The sequence below is a fragment of the Choloepus didactylus genome, chromosome 7 (genome assembly GCF_015220235.1).
Source record: "Choloepus didactylus isolate mChoDid1 chromosome 7, mChoDid1.pri, whole genome shotgun sequence".
Taxonomy (NCBI): Eukaryota; Metazoa; Chordata; class Mammalia; order Pilosa; family Megalonychidae; genus Choloepus; species Choloepus didactylus.
In genome coordinates, this window is record NC_051313.1 from 142,894,851 (window position 1) to 142,905,357 (window position 10,507).

Genomic DNA, 10,507 nt, shown 5'->3' on the forward strand with positions numbered 1-10,507 from the left:
GTGCCTAATGTTCCCAAACTAGGTGAATATGATGGAAACAACAGACGGAACTTTAAAAAGATGGTAGTACAAGGTGGTGGCCATAGGGGGAGGGAATTAAGAAGAAACTGTCAAAGAGGACAAGCCTTGCTCACCAGAGACCAAACACGGTATTTTCTGGAGAGTGCTGGCATGTTTATCACCCAGCAGGCTCTGCCTGGCAGCCTGCGAGCACCTACCAGCTTTTCCAACTTGACAGCACCCCAACAACCAGAACAATAATTGCTTTTCTCTTGCTATAATAATGCTGTCTAGTTCATCAGAGATCCATTTTGTATCTTTCATTGAGTCCAATGCCTGCTTTTTCCTTCAGAAGAAATCCTATCATGGTTCACATATTTAAAAATATATATTGATCTGGTCAGTCAGTAAAGGTAGAAAATGTCTGATGAGAAAGGAAGGAGTTTTTCCTAGAATCTCATTAGTTAGCTGCAGTAAAACTTTTTTAACTCTACAGGAATAACATGATACATACACAAGTCCAAATGTTTCTCAGGTCACTGGGTCTTAGGGAGACGGCTATGATCCTGCAGTAAAGCCTCAGGCTCTGCCATTCATTCATTCATTCACCTAATATATATTTACTGAGCATTTACTATGTATTCTAAGCATTGAGGATACAGCAGTTAACAAGACAGAAAATGGCCCAACTTCACAGAGCTAGAGCAAAGGAGGCCAAGAATAAACCCACGCAAACAAGGAAATGTGACAATTCCAGGAAAAAGAAAGACAAATGGCGTGATGTGCAGGTGAATGACCAGGATGGGGTGGTAGGCTCAGCTTATCTGAGCTGAGACCTGAGTGATGAGAAGAAGCCAATGAAGGTCTGGGGGTGGGGTAGGGTGGGGGAGCGATCTACTTAGGGAATGGACAAGGCAAAGGTCCTGAGGTAAAAACAAGTTTCCCAAATTTAAGGGAAAGAAAGAATCACAGCATAGACTGAGAACAATAATATCTCTTACAGTAAAGAGTAAATAAGATGATGTGTGCAAAAGAATGTGATAAACTGCAAAGCAATACCACCGCAAGGCATTACTTGGCAGGATTACTTATACAATCACAAAGAATGTCATTCTGCCTCTAAAAAGGATTAGGGTCAGATCTATATATTTTAGTTTTAATTTTAGTCATCCGCCACTTCTAATTAAAAATGGCACGTTCTTCAAGAGCCCTTTCAAATAGAGCGTAACTCCTTGGTATGAAATATGGAACCACATACCTGGGATCCTATTGAGTGTCACCCAGAAATGTTCATCAGGACTGAAAGTATCTTTGGACCACTGGAGCAAATCAACAGCCCGAGGGTCATGGAGGATAAAGTTGGTAAATTCTTTTGATAGAGCAACATAGGCAGAGCCAAAGTAAATGGTGAGATTATGGGGTGGAGGTGGTTTCAGTGCTGTTGTCCTTATCACGTAGGAGAGCTCTTTGCCCAGGTGTTCCCGGTGCACATATTTAGTCCGTCCAATTGCATGAGCTGGGGGCAGCACCCCTGGGGTAATATTTTTCCCTTTAAACCCTTTCAAATAGTGAACTATTTCCTTGTTGGTTTTCAGGGGGAAATCTTGCCCACAAGTGTTGATCACGTACTTCCAGGGAATCTCTGAGGCCATGAGGTCTCCCAAGCAGTTGAGATCAGCCTGGAGCCTGGAAATCCCGCCATAAACAACGGGCTCCATCTTGGAAGCCAGAAAAGCATTGGAGAAGCAGCTCAGTAACTGGTCCACTGCATCTTTAAATTCAACTGTTGCCTTCTCATCCACGTGAATGCAGTAGACATTTTGGGGCATGTAAATTGCCCTGAAGAGCCTCGCAAACGTATCAAAATTGTGATGGATGACCATGATATATGCCAAAGGAAACTCAGCTTCTTCTTTAGATAAAGGGGCCGTGATATAGTGACTTCGGGTCAAGTATTCCTCACAAGAAGATTTCTCATAAATGGTCAGTTTGCTTCTCCACAGGAAAGATGTCTTCCCTTTGATAAAGGATGTGCAAACTTGATTCAGCATCAAAGTCTCTGAGATGTTTGGCTTCTGGGAGCTTTGGTCGCCCCCAAAATTGAACACATAGAACACGATCAAAATGATTACAGCCAAGACAGGAACTATAAATAGGAAACGTATCAATGAAGGCATGCCTCAAAGATGAGCAGAATTTCAAAGATCAGGAAAACCTCTAATTCCTTTCCCAAACTTACTTTTTTTTCTCTTTGAGTTCTTATTTTGGTACATACTACAGTAATTCCTACCTGGAAAGGAGCTGCTGTGAATTTATTCAGTTTTATCCCAGGACTCCAGCTGCTGGCTCTCTCCCCAAGCTGGTATCAGAAACCGATCCCGCCTCGCCTCGTTCTCTGCCTCTCTCAAACCTCCTTTGTCTAAATCCCAGGAGCAGGTTGCTTAAGCCCAGCCTTTTTCCCCTCCCTCCAGCTCCCGCTTTGCATCTGCCAACTATTTTCCTATAGGGTGCAAAAACTCTGGTAGCTCTTTTTTGTGTCCCTGCAGATTTAGCTTCTCATAACCTCTTTTCTTTAATTTCCCTTTTCTTTTTTTTCCTTCTTGTTATTACTGTTCAGGCAATTAGCACCGTAGAAGCTGGAGTTGAAATGATGTGTTCTGGCAGGCATGCCATTTCCTGCTATTCATCCAACAGGCTGCAGCATTCACCCCCGCTGGCTGCACGGTGATGATCTACAACCTGATCCTTTACACTCTTCCAGCACAATCCCCGGGGTAGAACATTGCCTCCAGCCCCAAATATGTTGTTTCCGTGGAAAGTGATTAAAGCGACAGAATTTAAAGTTAAAAGAGAACCCCATCCAGTCAGGCTCCCTTTTGATGCTCTCTAGCCCCACCCAACTCTTTGCTAAAGCCAGAGCTTCTGCAAGTTCCAGTCCAGGGGATCTGAAACGGCAGGGCTCCTGGTCCCACAACTTGGAACTTGGGTGACAGCCCCTCTCCTCCCACTCCCAGGACCTACCATGGTGCTTGTCACAGTATGTTGGGGTCAAATTAACAAGCCCTGAGCTGCATTCTCTGATTTGTTTCAGACCTTAAAACTTCATGGGAAAGAACTGGGATCTTGGCCACAAAGATAATCAGTTTAGGGGATCGAAGGGTACTCAGGTTTTAACTACCCAGAGGATACAAGCTAACGCTCCAGAAGTGTTTCATATCTGCCCAGTAATTCCCATCAGCCACCTAGGAAATATATATTGTTTTTCCCTATTTGGAAATACAATTCTTTGGCCAAGGAGTATCAAGCTTTTTTATCTAGAAGGGTCTCATGTTTAACTTTCACTTTTCTACCAGCTATTTTTAAATAACAGAGATTAATGCATTTTATTTCATATCTTTTTAAAATGGCTTCTAAAGCACTAATTCAACTACTGACTATCTTTCCCATTTCCCCCACTATTTTTCTGAACTTAATACCTCAGGGCCCCCATCCACAGCATTAATTTACAATGGAAACCAAGCTCCCACCCCAACCCATGAAGAAATAATGTTCTTTAATCACTCTCTCTCTCCTTTTGGAAAGTCTGTCTTGCCTGTAGTGGAATCAATAGGACAGTATGCTGAATCTTTGCTTTCAGCTTAGGTGAAAAAAAAAAAAAAACAGTGCTACCCACCCATGGCTTAAAGAACCCCAAACTGAATGACATGCAATTCCTGAGCACCCTGGTTTTTTATTCTCCTAGTTTTTCTTGTTCTTATTTTTCATTCTTCTAGCTTGTACATGTTTTAACTCTTGCTCTTACTAAATTCTCCTCATTCTTTAGGACCCACCACAAATAAACTCTCTACATAACCCACTCTGAATTTTGTAGGCAAAGTGGAAAAAGAAAATGTAGATATTATATGGATAAAGCAGTTCAATCTAATTATTAGTGTCTTCTATGGAGGAGAGCAAAGAGAGTGACCTAAAGTCTATGGTAAAGGAAAATTCAATGCCACTAACACCTTTAAATAATAGGCTACTATCTACTATATCTGGAAACAATAGAGGGTAATTTCAAAGCCCTGAGTCTTAGGACGGCAAAGCCTTTGGCAAAGCCTTGGGGCTTAGGATAGACATTAAAATATTTGCAGTCCTGCAAAGAGTTAAGTGTACAGACACATAACTTAAATAGGACAACAAATTTCAGGAAATCTGTTCACATTATGATTTCCAAGTGGTCAATAGCACAAGGGTTCAGATTTACAGAAGCCTGGCAGACAGACATTAATAATGTTACTATATTAAGAAGTACAGACACTAGCCATATTAGGAGTTTTCATAATACTTCTGTATTCAACCTAGCACTTCAAACTGCACTGTTTGCATTTCAAAAATATAGCTTTTTCTCCTTTCTGCTCTCATGACTGTTCTTGGCCCGACTTCCCCCTACCCTCAGGTTCTAGTATTAAAAAATTCTTAAAGGAGAACTTTTAAAAAACCACTTACCTAATGCTTAGGGTGATGGAAAACTTTTGGTAATGCATGGTGCTGATGGTAAGCACAACACTGTGAAAGTAATCGACACCACTAAACTGTACACTTGAAAGTGGTTAAAATGGGAAATTTTTTGTTGTATATAAATCACCACAATAAAAATTTTTAACTCCCCCTCAAAAAAAAAGCTGCTTATCATGTTAGACAGAGGCTGTTACCTGTTCTTCTCTCCATAGGTTATACAACCTGCTGATCCAGAACAGACCAGCTCAGTCTTTCCTACCTGCCTTTTCTTTGGTGTTCAACTACAGAAAAAGCTGACACTTCCCAGCCTGGCAACCCAGCTTTGCCACTCATCTTGGAAGCATTTATTCAGGAACTAGAGAATTAATCAGGCTATACGTGTTTATTATTCCCTGGGGCCGCTGTAAAGGCTTTGCCTTTATTCTACTGAGAAGTCTTTATTTTATGTGCATTATTTAAGAATTTTCCCAATCATGAAGCTGTGTAGAACAAAGTTCCAGTAATGGAGAGTGCAGATCTATTACTTGAAATGGTGGAGGATTTAGAATCTCAATGATATAAAAATACTCATAGGAGGAAAAGGCTTTTCTCCTTCAGGTGTTCAGCACCCTTGGGCTTTCCTGAGCGATGCAGAGAGAGAGCATTTGTCCGACTCTGCAAGGCCTAAAGAAAGACCCGTTGAAGAGAGCTAAGCAACTTGCAAGTTTGCTTGCTTGGTTGGAAAACTTTTTTTCCAAAAGAAAAGCCTTTTCCTCCTTTGAGTATTTTTATATCACTGAGATTCTAAATCCTCCACCATTTCAAATAATAGATCTACACAGCTTCATCACTGAGAAAATTCTTAAGTAATGCACACAAAATGAAGACTTCTCAGTGGAATAAAGGCAAAGCCTTTACAGCGGCCCTGGGAGACAATAAACACGTATAGCCTGACTAATTCTCTAGTTCCTGAATAAATGCTTCCAAAATGAGTGGCAGAGCCGGGTTGTCAGGCTGGGAAGTGTCAGCTTTGTCCTTGGCTGTAGTTGAATACCAAAGAAAAGGCAGGTAGGAAAGGCTGAGCTTTCTGACATCTGTACTGGATCAGCAGGTTATATGACCTATGGAAAGAAAGAGAACAGGTAACAGCCTCTGTCTAACATGATAAGCAGCTTTTTTTTTTGAGAGGGAGCTAAAAATTGTTATTGTGGTGATTTATATACAACATAAAATTTCCCATTTTAACCACTTTCAAGTGTACAATTTAGTGGTGTTGATTACATTCACAATGTCGTGCTACCATCAACATCATCCATTACCAAACTTTTCCATCACCCCAAGCATTAGGTAAGTGGTTTTTTTTTTTTAACTTTTTAAAATTTTTATGAGAGAAATTGTTGGTTTACAGAACAATCATGCATAAACTACAGGATTCTCATATACTACCCTATTTTTTAATGCAATATCACTTAAATATATTCACACACCATATAATCATCCAAAGTGTACAACAGTTCTTCACAGTATCATATGGTTCTGCATTCATCACCTCAATCAATTTTTGAACATTTTCATTACTCCAAAAAATAATAAAAATAAAAGTAAAAAAAAACACCGAAAAACATCCCATACCTCTCCTCCCCCCCACCTATTATTCATTTACTTTTGTCCCCATTTTTCTACTCATTTGTCTATACACTGGATAAAGGGAGTGTGGGCCATAAAGTTTTCACAATCATACATTCACACTATGTAAGCTATATAGTTAGACGATCATCTTCAAGAATCAAGGTTACTGGACTACAGTTCAACAGTTTTAGCTATTTCCTCCTAGCTACTCTTATAAACTAAAAACTAAAAAGGGATGTCTATATAATGCATAAGAGTTACCTCCAGAATGACCTCTCACTCCATCTGAAATCTCTCAGCCACTGAAACTTTATTTTGTTTCACTTCTCTTCCCACTTTTGGTCAAGAAGATTTTCTCAATTCCAAGATGCCAGGGCCAGCCAGGCTCATCCCCAGAATTATGTCCCACATTGCCAGGGAGATTTACACCCCTGGGAGTCATGTCCCATGTAGCGGGGAGGGCAGCGAGTTTACCTGCAGGGTTGGCTTAGAGAGAGAGGTCACATCTGGGCAACAAAAGAGGTTCTCTGGGGGTGACTCTCAGACACAATTATAAGGAAGCTTAGCCTCTCCTTTGCAGTAAAAAGCTTCATACGGGCAAGTCCCAAGATTGAGGGCTTGGCCTACTAAACTGGTAGTCCCCAATGCTTATGAGAATATCAGGTATTCCCCAGCTGGGAAAGTTTAGTATTTCCACATTTTCCCCCAGTCCCTCAAGGGGGTTTTGCCAATACTTTTTATTCTTTGCCCAAATTACTCTGGGATGTATTGGGGCTTCATGCTAACCTGTACAAACCAACTGATCTCATTCCCTATTCAAGATTCCATGTAATTATGATGTTTGAGTAAACTGACCATCAAGTTAAATTATATAGTGTGCTACAGAAAATATAGATTTTGCACCAAATAAGCATCTCTTCCTTTGTTCCCACACAGAAGCCAAAGTTTTAAAACACAATTAATATCATCCTCTAGTCTGATCCACCCCAACCTCAACCAAGTCCATTTCGTTCGCATCTCCAATCAAAGTCTGATCTCCTTTTCAGCCTCTTTGACAGTTGCTGCTGCATGGGGCATTGCCAACACTCACAGCTGCTGAACTCTGGCTCCCAGTCCCAGGTGCCACACAGATACCCGAAGCTCCAGGGACCGACCAGGTCACACACAAACAGTTCAGCATCTCAGAATTTAGAAATAACTGTTACAACTCATGAACAGATGTGACTGCTGTAAGAACTTACAATCTAGGAACCTTTACACTAAGCCGTCCCCTGATAACCCATGCTCCCAGATTCAGTTCTCAGAGTTTGCACATTACTGTTAGTCTATATTAGTGAGGCATTACAATGTTTGTCTTTTCATTTCTGTCTTATTTCACTCAACATACTCTTAAGATCCATTCACCTAGGTGCATACTTCACAGCTTCATTTCTTATTGCCACCGCTCAATATTCCATTGTATATATATGCCACAGTTTACCATTCCGTTTATCAGTCCATGTACCCTTAGGCCACCTCCATCCATTGTGAATCGTGAATACGGCTGCTATATACAACAGTGTGCAATGTCCACTCATGTCCCTGTGCTCAGTTCTTCCAAATATAAATCCAATAACGGGGTTGCAGAACCATATGGCAACCCCATAATTAGCTTCCTGTGGAACCATCACACTGCCCTCCAGCTGGGCTGCACCATTCTACTTCCCTACCAACAGGGAATAGGTATATCCCTCTCTCCACATTTTCTCCAGCACTTTTATCCCTTTGGTTATTGTTCAAACAGTTTTATTCAGACCCTATACAATCCACCCTAAGTAAACAATCAGTGATTCCCGGTATAATCCCATAATTATGCATCCACCACCACATATCTATATGAGGACATTTCCATTTCTTCCGCAAAGAAAAGTCAAACTAGAGAGGGAAGCAGCTAGTCATAAAACAACTTGCATGCTACTGTGCTAAAAATCTTGGACTTGATCTTATCGGCAATGGACCACCACCAAAAGTCTTGAGGTAAGCAGCTCTCCCAGGCAACACAGGCCAACTAGAGGAGGAAAAAAATCTTAGTCAGAAAGTACCTGTCAGTCTATAAATGCTTAATATACTCTTTAATAACAATAGCAAATTTAAATAAAGCACTTAAACTATGAGGTAAAGGAATGAACTATGTCTTCATTAACCATGTTTCCTAGAGGGTTTAGTCCTGTAGCTGTACATAGAATTTCATATATTACTTCATTTAATTTGCCTTTTTTCCTTTTTTAATGCAATTTTATTGAGCTATATTCACACACCATGCAATCCATATAAAGTATACGATCAGTGGCTCACAGTATCATCACATGGTTGTGCATTCATCACCATAATCATCGAGAACATTTTAATTACTTCAGGGGAAAAAAAAAAACAAAAAGAGAAAACCCAAAACATCCCATACTGCCTATGCCCCCCATCACTGATCCCTAGTATTGATGTGGTACATTTGTTACTGATTGTTCCGGTTTGCTAATGCTGCTGTTTTGCAAAACACCAGAAATGGATTGGCTTTTATAAAGGGGGTTTATTAGGTGACAAATTTACAGTTCAAAGGTCATAAAAGTGTCCAAGCTAAGGCGTCAACAACAGAGTGCCTTCACTGAAGGATGGCCATTGGCATCTGGAACACCTCTGTTGTCTGTGGAGGCACGTGGCTGGCATCGTCTTCCTTTGCTCCCAGGTTGTGTTTCAAAATGGCTTTCTCCAAAATGTCAGGTTTCAACGGCCATCTTCAAAATGTCTCTGTAAGCTGCAGCTCCTCTTCAAAATGTCACTCAGTTGCTGTAAGGTCCTTCTGTCTGTGAATTCCTTTATACAACTCCAGTGATCCAATCAACACCCACCCTGAATGGGTGGGGTAACACCTCCATGGAAATTATCCAATCAAATGTTTTACTCACATCTGATTGAGTCACATCTCCATGGAAACAATCAAAGGATTCCAATCTAATCAACACTAATACATCTGCCTCCACAAGACTGCATCAAAGAACATGGAGTTTTGGGGGACATAATACATCTAAACCAGCACACTGATGATGAAAGAACATTAAGCTATTACTATTAACTATAGTTCATAGTTTTCAATAGGTATGTTTTTTCCCCATATACCACTCTATTATTTACTCCTTGTACATTTCACACATTTGTTCTAGTTTATGGAGGAAATTTTTTATATTTGTACTGCTAATCTCTGTCATAATACACTACAAGATTTACTGAATTATACAGTCCCATGTTTTAACCTGTGGAATTCCTTCTGTGACATATATGACTCTAAACTTCCCCTATCAACCACATTCACACATAGCTCAAATTGCTTCTTTTTTAAAAAATAAAGAAATGAAGACAGAAGGAGGAAGAGTTTAAAGTTCCAAAGTTGCTAAGGAATTAATGCCTGGGAATTAGTGGGAAGTATAGACTTATTTTTCCATTACCTCAACCCATGATACACTCATATATATATAAGTATGTACATCACCTTACAATTACCTGTTTATATGTATGTTGAATGAATGATTGATCTCCACATCCCCCATGATTCCTTGTGCTCATGGGTAAATGCACTCAACTAGAACTGGGAACATAGCAACTGCCATCATTTATTTGGACAAACAAAAACTCTGACCAGATTGATTGGCCAAATAGATTAAACGACATTTTAAAAAAAACCCACAACTTTTAATCACACTTCTGAGGAAACCACACCAGATGAGTTTTCTCTTGTTTGTCAGGAAAGAGTTGCCCAACAAATTCCACAATGCAGCTAACAGGCCATTAGAATTTAGAAATAACTGTTACAACTCATGAACAGACAAGTTCTTTGATCTACTGACTATATGACCGCAGGCTCTCATCTGCCTTATCTTTTAAAAAGGATGTTTTCTAGCTAAAATAGGCTGTAATTCAGCACCTGTAACATGGTCCCCTCAGTACAGGGGCAGAATCCAAAAAATGCAGGGAGTGAGGGTGGGGTATGGTTCCTGTCCTAAAGGAGTTGCATATCAGCTGAAAACATAGCTGCCAAAACAAGGAAGGCTAAGATCAGTTCCACGCAAGGGGACATACACTAAATATGGAGCTCAGAGGAGAAAAAAGATCCCTGCAGCTGGGATGGTCAAAAGGACTGCCAGAAAATTAGATTCGGATACTCTGAGAGTAGGGGGAAGGCATTCCAGTTGGAGAAATTACAAGAAAGAGCAAGAACACATAAGCAAGAGAGCTCAAAGTGGAGAGCTATAAATCTAGAACGTCTGTGTTGCAGCAGCAGATGAAATCTTTCAAATCAGGAAACTACAATTTCAAAGTACCACGCGTGGTTAGAAAGTGAGCGTCAGGAGAGCAAGGACTTTTTCCTCCT

General features: G+C 40.4%; 1 protein-coding gene across 1 annotated transcript; it reads right to left on the reverse strand.

Annotated features, from left to right (window-relative positions):
• Positions 1-893: 893 nt before the first annotated feature.
• On the reverse strand, positions 894-3,561 carry LOC119540091 (N-acetyllactosaminide beta-1,6-N-acetylglucosaminyl-transferase-like). Its single transcript, XM_037844112.1, has one exon. It carries the CDS (start codon positions 2,175-2,177, stop codon positions 1,167-1,169), a length of 1,011 nt encoding a protein of 336 aa, XP_037700040.1. The 5' UTR covers positions 2,178-3,561; the 3' UTR covers positions 894-1,166.
• Positions 3,562-10,507: the final 6,946 nt, after the last annotated feature.

What these genes read in the sequence shown, in the direction of transcription:
- LOC119540091 (XM_037844112.1), bottom strand. Translation starts at nt 2,177, where the DNA reads ATGCCTTCATTGATACGTTTCCTATTTATAGTTCCTGTCTTGGCTGTA.